The following is a 15,874-nucleotide window of genomic DNA, read 5'->3' as shown; positions in this document are numbered from 1 at the left end:
AAGCTAAAAAAAAAAAAAAAAAACATTTGCCAGCACTGTTTTCAGTGCACTATAGCAATGTTTATCGATACCTTACTTTAACTGATCTTTTAAAAAAAACTCTTTGTTTTAGTCTAGGTTTGTTTTTATCAGTTTTATTTATTTATTTTTTTTAACTGTGGCCTGTTAATCATGTATGTTTAATATGTACAATTAAGCAAAAAGAAATGCTATTTATTGGAATGTGGACTTATATAATTAATGCACTCCTGCATAACAGTGTCCTGGTTGGGGCCCCCGGAGTCTAAGAAGTGTGGCCCTGCCCCTGCATGTCAGTGTGTACCGTCTTGCAGGTACATCATGTTGCTTTGCTCATCAATTGATGGATTCATGCTGAACAGTTGGTGGAACAGATAGAGTTACAATGAAATACTCAACTTTCCTGCAGTAAAAGTCAAATAACTTTCCTATCATTCTGGTCAATAGCCTATCTCCCTCCCTGAAGTGAATATTCACGTCATGGTCTGTCCTTATTACGAAAAAAAGTTGATTTTTTTTTTTAGTTGAGTGGGGTGTTCTGAGAAACACGAATGTATATCTCTTCACTATCAAAAGCAAAAAATGATCAGAGTTTATTTTTTGAGGAGCAGCAGGTTTTACGCACACCAATGACATCATTCATAATCTGCAGGTGAACCTAAAAGGGTCTCCACTTTGTAAATGTTTCAGTAAAAGACGTTGAGGAAACTTACCTTGTAAGTGCCAGATAGAAAACAGAGTATTGATGGAAAGGAGTTTGAAAGTTTACCTATAAGAGGTCTGGTTTATATTAAACATGTTGCACTGTTGGACCATAAGGAATGTGTTTTCATCTGGAAGTTGGGAGAGTTTGAAACGCTTGTATACACACAGGAACATTTAGCCATTTAAATTGCAAATCAATGCTATCAATGGATAGTTGCTATGGTATTGGTACATTGGTAGTGATTAGTACCTTTGTAGAAAAATGAAAAATCAGATTGAGGCCAAAGCTTTCAGGACCACTGACTTATCTTGTGGGATTAATAAAGTACATTCTTTTCTATTCTGTGTATGTAGCCTCTGTTATTGCTGCAGCCAGCCTCGAGTGGACACTTTATGAACTGCAGTTGTAACACTTCAGCTTCATGTATTTTAGAGCAAATGTTGCTGCTTGACTTATCGTGTTAAAGTGTTTTCATTTAGAGGTTGCTTCAAAAAGTTACACACACTTAGTTGAAAGCTATAACTGATCAGTCATGGGTTTCAGGTTTTTGATTCCTCTTGAAAATTCAATATAAAACTTTCCTTCAAAATTCTACAAGCCTAAAAAGGACATAACGCGAGCCTCCATCAATGATTTTTAACTTACACTTCATCTCTTCTCTCCCAAGCCTTGAGGATCCATGATGGCGTCAGGATCGGTGTCCCCATGCACACTGCCAGCTGAGTGATGAAGGAAAAGACGATACGGCAAAAACAGAGGAAGAAAACATAAACAAAAGTTAGCTGGCATACAACAGATGGAGAAGACAGAAACAAAACACAATTATTTTATAACTATTAAGTATTAAAAAGTTGAGCAGTCAGTGCTTTAGGTACAGAAAAATCCCCTGAGTTTTTAATCACTCATCATCCTGTCACTCAGAATCACAACACGAATGCAACAGGTTTCCACTTCAGGCACATTATGCTCCTCTGTTTTTAGTTAAAACCTACTTCCAAATAGAAAATAGCTGCATTTTCCCAAACCAACAAGTTTTAGTTGTTTGTCTTGTTCTGCTTCAGCCCTGTATATGTCTATGAGGAAGAACAGGGGGAGAAGAACTGAGTAGCAGCAATTAAAGTGAAAGAAAAACCAGTTGGATTCAAAACTATTTTCAGAGATGAATGAAAGATGAACATTTTCAACGTTAATGTTAATTTTAATCCATGGAGAGAAAAGTCAAGATAATGATGAATGTCAATCTATTTAGCAGCCTATCCATCACCTGGGGTTGATGCCTTGGTTAATTCATTTACCAGCTGGATCTTGCTTTAATCAGAGTTCACTACAAAGACTCTCCTACTTTCTGACATCTGATCAATGCACGGGGGTGCAGGCTCGGCTGCTTAAATGTCACACAGTTTCTTCTTTGTCCTTTTAATTTCAACAGAAAACGCTTCACAATCAGACAAAGAGAAGAATTTCTTCTATTATTATTATTCTACATCCGTGTAGTTCTGATGTTTCTTCTGTGAATATTATTTTTCCAGGGTTTGAAACAGATAGATGTGAAACTGTTATATTGTTGCTTATGATTAAGTGTCAGATATGCACAAGGCAAGAAATTATAAGATCACAGCACATTAAGAAAAAAACAGGACGTGCGTGCACAAACCCTGTATTTCTCTCCGTGGGTGGAGTAGGCGATGAGATGAGTAATCTTGGTGCTGAAGTCTTTCCGGATGGTTCCTCCCATGTGATGAACCAGATTCACCAGGTTTTTCTACAGGGAAAACAGACACACCAGACACAGGCTTAGGCCAAAGGAGGCTGTTAAAATCTATCTGTCATTTTTAAAACATTTCATAATAACTTCATGCCTTTTTTTAAAAAACACAATTGATTTCTAAAAGCCATTTATAGGAGGAAATGACTGAGGACATCTGACAGTTGCTACACTTTCATTACACCCAGAATTGCGCTAAACCTAAATCTCCCAATAAAAAATGGTAATGTAACTGCTCTGCTGTTTGTTCTGTGTTCACTGCAGATGTTTGCTTTTTTGATGGTGAGAAGTGAAGGCATCAGGAAAGCTGTGAGCAGGTCAGAGTGCAGCAGGAGAGAGGGGCGGAGTCGTGTGTGTGATACCCCTTTTCCACCGAACTGGTGCTGGTACTGGTTCCAGGCCAGTCTTTAACTTAGCACTGGTTCTTTATCTTTCCACAAACAAAGAACTGGCTCCACGTGTTCAAAACTGGTGCTTAGCAAGCACCAACTCTTTGCTGGGCCAGAGCTAAGCACTGACTACGTGGGGGGCCTGAGGCCAGGCTACAGTGATCAAATATAAGCTTGGAAAAACAGTCATTCCAAGAAAGGAAAGCTGCTGGGTGAGTGTTCTTATTTTGTTAGCTTCCTAATTCATTATTTGAAATGGAGGCAAAATTAAAGCATCGATGTCTTTCCTTTCTTATATATCAGGTCTGTAGCTTATTATTTTATTTAACAGACTAAACAGCCTCATGAGCGATTATGTATGCAGTGATGTACTGACATTTCACAGTGACGCAATGACATTGTCCTAACTTGGCTCTTTGACGATGGAAAACCAAACCGGTTTCTAGAAAGAACGCGGTTAGAAGCAACTAAGTACTAGCACCAGCACCAATATGGTGGAAAAGGGGTATGTGTGTGTTTGAGTGGAAGAGCAGATAAGGTGGAGATGATGGTTTTCATTCAGTGTTTTGTTCTTGTTTTGAGTTGGCGTGATCACAGCTGACAGTTTGACCAGTGAATAAAAACACTATCATGGATCAGCATCATCATCACCAGCGTACGGATGGACGCTAGGTATTATTTTGCTCAAGTTCTGCGCAATTCCAGTCATAATGGAAACACAGGTAAGGCGCAATTGCTCTTTATTAAAACTTCAGAAATATCACATTTTTGCAAAAAGGTGTGATGGAATTGCAGCTTGCAGTATTAAAAGCCGCGTTTCCACCAAGCAGACCGGTTCGGTTTGTCTCGGTTTATCCCGGGACAGATCCCCAAAAACCATGACGAGCCGGCCTACTTTTTTGGGACCCTTTCGTATGGGTGCCAGACTGAACCGATCAGCTCTCGGAAGGTGGAGCTACAACACTGCGGACCTTTGATTGGTCAAAAGAATCGTCACTTACCCCTACAGTGGCTGCATTTCTCCTGGCGGCACACAGACTTCTCTGAAACAAAGCTTGATTGTTCTTTGTATCAAAGAGCTACATGCCAATCACAGAGAGGATGAAAAGCTGCATGTCTTCCATCTGTGCTCTTTGTTCACTGTGTCATGTTTTTCTTCTTGTTGGATTTATTAGCGGGGTAAACTCTGTTAGCTGCTACGGCGTCAAGCTATTATTTATCAGCTGTGGCTTTCGGCATCCAGCTTACACGCCGCCTACCACGAGAGGGCACAGTTTGCTGTGGAAACGCAAATGGGATCAGGCTTAACTGTACCAAACCGAGCCAAACCGTGGAAACACGGCTAAACATTGAGCTTACTTGGTAAAGCTGATTTCTCAATAATAGTAGAAATGTGTTCCAGAAATGATGACCACCTTCCTGTTGTTTGTGTTTCATAAAGCTAGTGAAGTAAACTCACCATTTCCTCTTTGTTCCTGAAGCCGGTGAAGCACAGCGACAGATTCAGCATCGAGGTAGAAAAGAGAGGACGGCAAGAAAACTGCAGAGGCTGTGAGGAGGAAACACATACATAAACAATACATACATTTGAGTCTTTGAATGACACATCCAGAAATTCCCAGGAAAACCAGTTATGTGTGTATACTAGGCATACTAGACTACATCAACTTGTATAACTCCTGAGTGCTAATGTTAACAACTTCATGTAGTTATAAGGCCAAATAAAAGACAGACGTAGGTGAAATACAACAACATAACCTGGCACTAAGACTTCTGAAACATCAGTCTTTATGAAGCTCTGCAGTGCAGTCAGAGACTACGTGTCTGTGTAAGCCCTGTCTTCTGCAGACTGGTATGTGAAGAGCTCTGTCTTAGTGGTTGCAGCCACAGGCAAAGAAAAATGTTCGCGCTCCACATTAGCATCCTATGAGAAGTCTCCTACAGACAGAAATCACAGCAGGTGGAGGCTGCTCCCCTTCATCACCCTGTTCAGAGCCATAATGAATTTTTCTGTGTTCGGCTTTCTGAAATCAAAGTTCATCTCAGGCCTGTCTCTGGTTGGCCCTCCCTACATGACAAATAGATAATATATATCCCTGAGCAGAGCTTTCAAAGTGAAGCTGTACATTTTTCATTTGAATTCCAGGTTCAAAAGGTTTTAAAAAGCCACACTTTTCAGAGCAAGATGAAGAATTGCGATTGCAATAAAATGGATCCAGTCACTGTTTGATGGCATCCCTTGTGCTCAGAGAGATTCTGACAAAACAGATTTCAATTAAACTCTTACTTCTTCCTTTGCAGCACAGTGAAAGACGACAGGGGGGCCAATGATGCGGTTGTCACGTTTATAGAGGTAGTTGTAATCAGGAGAATCAAAGTCTGTGAGGACAAAGACTGTCTCAAAGTCAGCGTTCTCTCCGTCTCCAAACTCCTGAACGTTGTCCGTAATCATACACGGGGTGTTGATGTCCTGAATGAAAAGAATGAAAATAATGAGTGATGGCAAAGTTTGAGATGAACAGAACATCAAGAGGCACAAGAGCCATTGTTAGCCTTGTTAGTGTGGCTGTGGGATGGAGGTTATTTTTACTTATTGGCAGAAACTGTTTGGTGATACTTAAAGAATGACTTTTCTAATGATAAGACAAAAGCCAATGGTTTTACACATTCAGCAGCGGATGCACAACAATAAAAAAGATCCTTGTTTGACTTAATTAATTTCTGATTTTTCAAAAGATTCAATTAACATTTGTAAAACAGAGTTTCCTTGTTTTGCTGCCAGAGAAACATTTTGCACAAAGCTAAAGAGAGAACTTTAGCACATTAAACATATTCAGTAGTTGTAATTATTTTGTCTCAGTGACATATTCCCCACATAAATAAGTAAATAACACTTTTGGATAATTATGTCAAAGGTCCCATATTATGCAAAAATCACTTTATTAAGTCTTTTAGTTAAATGTTTGGGTCTTTGGTTTTCCTCCCAGCCCACAAAATGTGATATTTAAAGACAAAACCTGCACTTAGTAGAGCTTGTGAATATAAAATCCGGACCTAAAACGAGCTGTTTGGAATTTCCGGGGTTTGCTGACGTCAGCGAGTCCCTTTTTCGACCAGTCAGGAGCAAGTCTGACCTGATTGGTCCACCGGAGCAGATACCCCGAACCCCCTCCCCACCCACTCCTCTCTCCAGCAATGGGGAGAGGAGTGTGGCTGTTTTTGGCTGTAAACAACCACATAGTTCCATGCACAAGCTTCCTATCTCTGAAGAAGACAAGACTAAAGCCTGGCTCACACTACACAATTTTAAAAATCTTAAAAGATTCTGAAATCGGGTTGTATCTCACACATAAGGAGAATCTTCACGGATCATCTTCTCTTGAATCTTAAGCACACTCTAACAAGATTTGAAAATACTGACCAGCACACACTACAGGATTACACCAAGATTATTTGACCAGAGAGAGTGATGCACCACATGTACTCAGTTGTTTGATCTGAGGTTTTTAGCGCACTGGTGGGACAGGAGGAGAGAGAAGCGGAGCTGTCTGCAGCGGTGACAGAGGTGAAACTGTTGCTGTATCAGCCAATAATGGCATGATCTCACACCCATCACTGATAAAACAACAGTTTGCAACTGTATGAAAATGGCGTGGTTGTGTTATTTTTAAAAGCATTATTGAACTGGCTCCAGTGGGCCAGTGGAGCGCGCAGTCAGCTGACCCGGAGCCTTTCAGTTGCACTTTGAGTCTGCATTTGTTGTCTGTTGTCCGGTCTCTTGTAAGGGGGCTCTCTCTCTCTCTAATTGTCTGTTGTCATCCTCAGTGAGAATGAATGTTGTAATCATCCAGATAAATATCAAACATGTTTGAAAATTATCGGGGTGGCTCCGACGAGTCTGTGAGACGATTGTGGGGCTAAAGATTCATCTGTCAACCACTCACACTAGAAGATAATCTTGGCCGAAAGTCGGGGCCTTCATTTATAAGAGAAATGTTAGACTGGTCCTGAATCCAGGCGCGTTACCAATCATCCGCCAACAAACCTGGGACCCTGGAAATGTGAGTATTTTAAATGCTCAGTGTCCCCCCTGTCTCTGTGTTAGCTTCAGGATACTAACTTTAGCTGCGGTTAGCCTGTTGTTTTAGCCTGTAATGTTACGGTAAACGAGCTTCGCTGTTTTTGTAAACATTGTGCACTCGGAGCTCGTGGCGCTGCTCTCAGTGACGCGGAAGAGCGGGGCGGTATCAGCGGTGCTTCATTTACATATGAAGGCCACGCCCACTAAATCAGAGCGTTCTGAATAGAGGGGCTATGAGAGCCTAGAAAAAATGCTGCTGTGCTTGATTTATTGGCTCTTTGGACCAAAACATGTTACTACCATTTCATGAAGACATCAATGATCCAGATTAAACTGCAGAACAGGAGCAGAATATGGGACCTTTAAATATGATTAAAGCAGATGATGACAGGCTAAAGTTAACTTGAGCTACATTTAAAACCCTTTTAATGTAAATGACCCTTGTGAACACTCAAATCAAGACTACATAAATGTTTAACGCCACAGGTTATTATCAGATGTTCAGTTTTCAAACCGTTGTGTGTAAAGTTGTTCCCCTTTTTAAGGTATGCAGTCTTTTAGGACAAAGTAATAAAAAAGTAGTTAACCATGTATTTAATGAAAGTGGTGAAACTATTCAGCTGTGTGTGGGATGTATGACCTGAAAACCTGCTCATGAAAGAAACTGTCACAGAAAATCCAACCCAGTAGTTAACACAGAACACAGGTGTGAGGGGTTAAGAGGCACACAGGTACAGGGTTATAATCAGCCTTAACATCACATTGTTAATAGCTGTGATCGTGTGTGACTCAAGTGAGGAAATGAAGGTCAGCATTGTGCAAAATACTCTTGTTTGCTTTCACTCTGACAGTGTAATGACCAGTTATAAAGATGGTAGAATAAAAATGTTTTCCCAAGGAGCATTAACTAAAAGAAAAAACACTCTTTCAGCTGCTAAAAACCCTTTCCTACAAGATTTTTCCATTAGAAAAGACAACACCCAGGTGTTATCATGCGTGCATAAGTAAATGACCTTGGATGCAGCACCATTGGACATTTACTCCAATTTCAGTAGAGCCAGTTTAAAGTGATACTCTGGGATGGAACAAGTTGGGTCCTATCACAAGGTTTAGGGCAGAAATTACCCCTACAGCAGTGTTTTTGTGCAGCAGAAGCCCAGGGCACTCGCACCAAACACCTCCTTCCTGCTCCTCTGCCGGTTTCCTCTGCACTCAGACGGGGTCATATTTTACTTGACCAAAAACACAAATAACTGTTTTCTTACTCAACTGTAAGTGTTGCTGCTCAGTCACAGCACTCAGGCTACTAAATAGGTCTAAAACTTCACCATCCCTTCATTTGAAAGTGGCCCGAATCTGATTCCAAAATGTCAGAATCAATGTGACTTTTGCTGATCACACTGTCAGAAACAAAACAGATATGGGTCACATTTGAGTGAAAACATGAGATTCAGGTCACTTTTAATTGCAGCGTGAACACGACAAAAAAGATGAACCGCAGAAGCCCAGAGCGCACACACCAAACACCCCCTCCCTGCTCGTCTGCCAGTTTCCTCTGCACTCAGACGGGGCCATATTTTACTTGACCAAAAACACAAATAAACCGACTCCCACCAAAAAAATCTGATATCGGTCTGCATTCACGCTTTATTTAGAGAATTTTCAGCGCGTTACTTTCACACAAAAACACTGCTAAATAAGGCTCTAGTTCTCATCGTGTTGTAAAACGGCACTACCTCCGCTGCAGAGCCACAGCTGGCTACGAGGCGCTTGCCAATTAGTGTATCAGTCCGCGCGCACAGCATGCCAGATATAAACAAACGCAGGTAGTCTACCAGGACAAAGAGACACGATGAGAACTAGAGCCTTATTTAGCGGTCTTTTTGTGTGAAATTAACGCCCTGAAAATGCTCTAAATAAAGCGTGAATGCAGACCGATATCAGATTTTTTCGGTGGGAGTCCGTTTATTTGTGTTTTTGGTCAAGGAAAAAATGGCCCCGTCTAAGTGCAGAGGAAACCAGCAGAGGAGTAGGGAGGGGGTGTTTGGTTTGTGCCCCCTGGGCTTCTGCTGCACAAAAACACTGCTGTAGGGGTAATTTCTGCCCTAAACCTTGTGATAGGACCCAACTTGTTCCATCCCGGAGTATCACTTTAAGCCCAGAGCATCATGACTTAAGTCATGTACCAGTATGGGTGGGAGAAAGGAAAATGTGGCTCCTGATAGAGTCTATCTATGATCATTTAACAATTTCACATGATCTGGGGTTAAAAAAAGAGAACTAAAAATTGGAAAAATCAGAAACATCAAAGAATCAAGTAAATTAAATATCAAAAAATCAATACAAATTAAATTGAATATGCACAGCCCTTCGTACTAGTGATCTATTGTTTGTTAATGTGTATCTAGAAAGTGAAAGCAAACAAAAAATATTTTTGTAATTAAGTTGATTATTTCCATTGACGTGACACTCAAAAATCAACGTCATTTTAGTTGATCATACTCAAACACTTGTCTTTAAAACAGGATACATGCTAACACATTTACTTTGGGCTTCATGAAACTTAAAACACCTGAAAACAGCCCATATTTTCACTCAACAACAGGTCAAAGACCTCCCTTTAAATGCTTCTCCTGCATTGACATTTGAGTGCGAATCTGTTAGAGAGCAATCCAGAGGGAGTGGTTTGTCACCGTTATTTAAAGTTTCCCCACAAATCATTTCACCATCAGTGATTTGACCATGCACAATGATAGAGTGACTTGCCAGTTTGAATTAAGACTCATGCAGCACTTCCCCCAAGTTCCAATCAAAGTGTCAGACATTCACACAAAGAGGCAGACACCGTACTGTACCATATTGACTATAGATTTTATCATCATTTTCTCCTCGGCACCCGCCTCGCCTTCTCTTATCTTTACCACGGGTACCTCCATTACTCTGATGGCCTGTAAAAACCAACCAGCAAGAAGTGGATGTCAAACACTGGCATTTCAGAGTAGGAAAGCAGAAAAAAAAGGGGAAGACGGAAGAACAGAAGGTCGAGAGAGTGAGAAAAAAGATAGGAGGGAGAGCAAGACAAAAATCATACAAATTAACCCCCATCTGAGGACAAAGACGAGGCTGGCTAGGTTTTAGGGATACAGGAGGAAGGAGGAGGCGAGAAAAAGATGGGGCGGAGTCCTTGTCCTTGCAAAGACAGAGACTTCAAACAAATATCAAGCTTCAGAGGGGGGCTGGCTGGGGAGGAGAAGAAATTTCTGTTAAAAATTAATATAAAAGTTCAAAGCCCTTGGGAGGGCGGGGGATAGGAGGAAAGACGAGGACAAAAAGGGAAAAGGACGTAAAGAAATAGTAGGGGGGGACTCTTTTCTGTGGGTTGCATGAGGGGTGGCGGCAGGCGGTCAGGCAGGCAATCGGGAGCGCTCTGATGGAGCTGTCGGCAGATGTCTTTGGATGTGGCTGCACTGCAGATTGGCAGGGAGAAATAGATGATTTAAGCAGGAAGCCTTCAGAAGTGACAGGGCTCAGGAGACCTGGGAAGGAAGTCATTCTAGCAGCACTTAGTCTGCCGCCACGCCTCCAAACCACCTTCACATGCTGATTTCTCAAAGACACAAAACTGTGCAGTTTACTGGAGTGGATACAAACAAGCACCAATAGACATGTAATTATCCCAGCAAGAGTCACTCACACATACTCAGACAGGATGTAACACTGTATGACTCAGGTCTGAGGAACAACAATGCTGTAAAGTTTAAGCTAAATATTTACATTAGTAGGCAAAGGATGTTTGTTTTGTTATGACCAAAATAGACTATCATTGTGTTTCCCAATCTATAAGTTGCTCCTAAGTATAAGTTGGACTAGTCAAAAGATGTGTCACAAAGATGAAAAAACATTTATGAGTCGCACTGGACTATAAGTCACATTTATATAGAACGATTTGGTTTATTTATAGTATGTTCATGGGAAACTATTTACATAAACTTTAGAAAGTAAATATGTGTATATTAGAAGGTTTAAATTATTTCCCTACAACACCTCATATCTGTGACCATACTTAAGTTTCAGTTTCTCTTCTCTAGGTGCACTCCTCTCTCTAACTACCCCCCCCCCCCCTTCATGCCCTGCTGTGAGTGTTGCTGGTTAGATGGTGCTGTGTGGGCTTCAATGACTTCATGAGTGGATAAACTTTCTCACTTTTAAAAAAGTTACAGGAGTTTTCACTAGAGGTGTGCTGATACATCGATTGTTGTATCAATCGCGATGCAACACGTAAGGATTTGTTTACGTTCAAAAACGATTGTTTTTCAACTAAAGGCCAGGAACACACCCGCCACTTGCGGAACTAAAGTAATAGTCGTACGTACTACCCCGGGTGATCTTAAGGGAAGGACCGGTGCAGAGCGTGAGATTTACTCTTCTGGATTGAAAGCCAGCGTGTGCAAACACTTGGGTTTTAATGGTAACGAAAATGGAAAGGTTATGCCATTAGTAAGTCGTGTAAGACGGAAATTAAGTACAGTGGAAACACTATGACCATGTGCCAGCACCTCACGTGCTTTCACCCCGGGCTACAGAGGGAGAAGAATCCGCCAGTTGTTGCTGCTAACCGCGATAGTAGAAGTACTATCCAAACTTCCCCGCAGCTCTGAAAGGGCAAAACTAATCTCATCATCCACTGCAACCTTTTTTGCTAAGGACCTGCATCCATATACTAAAGGCACTTTTTCTGTTTTCTGAAAATTGAGGAGTTCATTCCACCAGAGCTTTCTTTATTTGTTGTCAATACGGGCAGTTTTTTGTTGTATTGGCTCATTAGCCCACAGCTACAGGTACACTTTCCTGTTTATGCCACAATAACTAATGGATCACTTCACTTAAATGAAAGAGACATTTTTATAATAAAATTTGATTGATTACTTTAAGTAATGTATACTGAGAAATAGCCATGCGTTGTTTTATAGTATGAAGTAGGCACAAATTGAGGGAAAGAAAGATCCATCAAAAATCGTGAAAACGGTTGAATAATCAAATCTTATATTGATTTTTTGTTCATTTTTTTTTTTTCAAATTCTTTATCTTAGTCTTTGTTTGTAAGCTGGGTTGAAAAAAAGTTGAGATGTCAGATCCCCTGAACAAATCCTAGAAACTGACTCATTTGATATGCATTTTTTGGAAAATATGGCTCCTGATATAGTCTGTAGAAATCATCATCATCTTCATTCAACTTCTTTACATGGTCTGGTGTTAACAAAGCAAACTAAAAACAGCAAAAATTATAAATATTAAATAATCACAATCTAATTTACATATGCACCCCAAGAAACAAAAGAGAAAAAGCATATCGTATCAGCCCTACTAAACACTGGGGGGCATTCAGACTGTCCAACGTTCTAAGCCAGAGATACATGATGATGATGATGATGATGATGGAGGTGTGACTTATAGTTCTGAAAATATCATACCAAATACCAAATAACCATAAAAGTGTAATGTGTTAATATTTTGATGCCAAAAATGGCGTGCAAGGACAATTTCAAAAGCTAGCACTTTTTAAGCAAAGTCTTATTCCGGGGTGCAAAATCTTCACTCAACCAAACACTGAATTCAGCTGGTTTGTAACATTAAGTTGTGTTGATCTTCAACGCCAAACATCACATTAATCAACATGGCAACAGGGAGATTAAAGTAGGACCTGAAAGTTGCCAGAAACAATTCACTGCGAATTTGATCAGAATTAAAAGAAACACAACCAAACTTCAACACTTTGATGGTGATCATAACCTATGGACAAAATCAATGAATAAATACTGCCTCCCAGAAAAGAGAAGGGAAAAGAGCTCTTAATTTTCAAAAGTCAGAATAAGTGCAATTAATGTTATATTCTATAAAACTGGAACTTTTCATTTTTCTCTATCAGGTAAAAAGAATAGCAGTTGATTTTAACAATCAAAACATTCAAAGTGTGTGATTAAAATATGGACCAATTTTCAACTCCCTGAGAGGCATAAATCTTTTACCAGCTTTGCCAGAGAAGCAAAGTATCATCCATCAAAAGAGAGGATCCTTGTTCCACTTGTCAAACTAAAAGCATTAGTGATGATGTCCAGCCCCGACATTAAAAGACAGCCACCATGAAAGAAGAAGTAGGCAAAAGCAGACCCTGAGGATTCACAAAGACATGATGATGTACCTGCAGGGCTTTGACCAGAGCTTTATTTCTGCCAGCCTCTCCCACCAGAACCACCCTCGTCTCCACTTTTGGGATCATATCTGAGAAAAGAAGAGAAACAGAGAGATACTGTGAATCAGAAAGGATGTGACACTGAAATGGTTACACACATCAAAGAAATCAATAAAAAGGCTGCAAAAGTATGCAGCTGGTTGCTCCTGAAATGATCCTGCTCTGGGTTAATTTTAAATCACTGCGAAAAGCTGCGTCATTGACAAGTTCAGTCCACGTGTGGATCACCTGCTGTGATAACATTTTAAGTGAAACATTTAACTCAAGATGTGTTATGGCTGATAAAATGCTGTCAAAAGATCTGACACTTACAGGAGAGAAAATACAGCAAGAGAACAGGTGGAACAAGCTGCATGATCCACAGAGACAGCCTAATATTAGGAATGAGTTCATGAAGACACAGAGGCTTAAAGATGCTATGAGGAGTATCTGTTTTAACTGGACTGCCCCAACACCTTTTGCTATGGAGTCTCACGTACACTGTCCTAAAGACTGGATTGAAACAAATTTTCTTAGTTAAAGACAACTTTTTACTAGATAAAACACGCCAAGGTAAGGTATTTATCAGTACAGTTACACAGGGCAACTGTTTGAAATGTGAAATCAAGCAAACAAAAGTTTGTACTGTAGCTTAGTAGCTGGCTACATGTAGTGCTACTGGCAGCTGTGAGACATGTGTGTGAGCTCTGGTTAGCTGTGTCCTGCTAGTCATCTACCAAGCAGAGCTAATATAACCTCACTCTTCATTTTATTGATAGACTCTCAAGTTTGAACAGACCACTGCAGAATAACTGCTGACTGTGGGTTGGAATCAATGTTAGCACAAACAGTTTAACCCTTTTAGCCTTTAGCTCATGCTCTATCACTCTCCAGTTTAGCTCACTTCTGCTCTTCTGTCCCTTTTTTGTCTGACAGTTAGGCTCCAGTGTCCACCATCACTACAAAATTTATCACAGAAATTATTTTCAGCACAGAAAAACACAGATCTATCTCCTCACTTCTAAACTTCATCAGCCTGTATTGTGTTGTCATAGAGACTTAGATGTGCCTTGCATCAATCTGGTCTTGCTTGACCCTATTAGCAGCTACAAAGTAGCATTTCAAAATAATCTATATTGACAGTTATAATCTCATTTTAAAGTGTGGATTATAATCAGGCACTAGCGCTGCGCGGAAGGATACATGACCAGTTAGTTAGGTCCGGATAAATGTTTATATTTCCGAAGACTTAATGCACTTAAAAAATATTTTATGTAGCATACTCTTAAACTGTGGTATTACTTTTTGATTTTAGTTCTTGTAGGCAGAGAAAATAGCCTTTGAATTTGGTACGGTCTTTCCTTGTTAGCGCCTATTTCCTCGTCACCAGCGATTACAGTCTGTGTCTTACTGAGGGAGAGGAGACAACTTTCTACTGTATCTAATGTCCTTAGTGGTCACATAGAGCTCATACAACCCCACTTCAAAAAAACTGAACTATCCCTTTAAGGAACCATGGACAAAACTGGGCAGCTTTCAAAATATAATGACATAAATTTTCAAAGAATATATAAGGTACAACAATATCGTTCATAGCGATATGTTTATTTCAGTCAGAGTTGCCAGATGTAAGATGATTTTCGCATTTGTACGATAACTCGGCCCTCTGTACAATGTATGATCAATAACTCCAAAAAGGCAATGTGTACATTAGGGCTGGGTATTGCTATGAACCTCGAGATTGGGTTTGATTTCAATTCTTAAAAGTGCGATTTGATATCGATTCGATTCGATATTGATTTCAATGCTTCGGTTTTCAATTTCCATGCCTCATGTGAACATATGTGGTGTGTCACCTCACCTTTTGGAGCAATAAAACTAGAGCTGCACGATTTGGGGAAAAGGTGCGATTTGCGATTAGGTGGACAATATTGCGATTGCGATTGTGCTTGCGATTTAATAAAAAAAGTTGTGTCATGATGAGTCTACAGGCTTGCTTGGTTATCATGGAGAAAAACCTGAATTGCATGTGCTGACATTGCGATTGCGATTGCGATATCCTCTTTTGCGATTACGTAATTGCGTGTGCTGACATTGCGATTGCGATTGCGATAATCGTGCAGCCCTAAATAAAACAACCCAAACATCAGACTTAAAAGCTGGAGGATATGGCTTTATGCTTTTGCTGCTGCTTTTGCTGCCATGCGCAGTCCGGCTCATTGTTTCAGGGGAAGACAGCAGGCTACATGACGACGCGCAGAGGGGCAATCGTGTCTGGAGTGACACTACTGGAGCAGAGGACTAACCCGGTGCGGTCCATGATGGAATATTAGTGAAAAACATGAGTTTCTGGACGTTTAATGGAGTTTTAGGAGCGGCGCTGTCTATGCCCCGATGGATCCCATTATATGGACGTCCGCTGCACGATTTTGGATCCAAATATCTCCCAAAGCACTGCTTGGATCAGGAAAGCCTTCTGGGTGAGTATTTTGTTTTACTTCATACTATAAACAACGTAAAAGCTGTATAAACTGAACTTGTCCTTTAAACACAGAGTGACTACATTCGACTTTCATCCAACAGTAAGCTTGTTATTTTGGTTATGATTGTTTACCTAAAATTTGATGATTTTGAGTCTCTGGTCAATAATTCTACATTTCTTATCTGACAACACTGATTTCAGTGA

At 40.4% G+C, this 15,874-nt stretch overlaps 1 protein-coding gene across 4 annotated transcripts in view; it reads right to left on the bottom strand.

The window, feature by feature from the left end:
• Positions 1 to 15,874, bottom strand: part of ect2 (epithelial cell transforming 2) — a 60,180-nt gene that overhangs the window by 36,834 nt on the left and 7,472 nt on the right. For 2 of the 4 annotated variants that reach the window (XM_074668920.1, XM_074668922.1), the window contains exons 3-8: positions 13,159 to 13,238; positions 9,815 to 9,907; positions 5,166 to 5,348; positions 4,338 to 4,427; positions 2,379 to 2,486; positions 1,370 to 1,443 (exon numbers count right to left, since the gene is read on the bottom strand). In XM_074668920.1, the coding sequence (XP_074525021.1) occupies positions 1,370 to 1,443; positions 2,379 to 2,486; positions 4,338 to 4,427; positions 5,166 to 5,348; positions 9,815 to 9,907; positions 13,159 to 13,238 (628 nt within the window). The remainder of the gene's footprint in view (positions 1 to 1,369; positions 1,444 to 2,378; positions 2,487 to 4,337; positions 4,428 to 5,165; positions 5,349 to 9,814; positions 9,908 to 13,158; positions 13,239 to 15,874) is intronic. The other 2 variants (XM_074668921.1, XM_074668923.1) reach the window with 1 other exon arrangement.

Source organism: Halichoeres trimaculatus, unplaced genomic scaffold (genome assembly GCF_033239565.1).
Source record: "Halichoeres trimaculatus isolate MK-OKI-2021-1 unplaced genomic scaffold, fHalTri1.1 fHalTri1_scaffold_4, whole genome shotgun sequence".
Lineage (NCBI taxonomy): Eukaryota > Metazoa > Chordata > Actinopteri > Labriformes > Labridae > Halichoeres > Halichoeres trimaculatus.
This window is presented reverse-complemented; position numbering and strand designations above follow the sequence as displayed.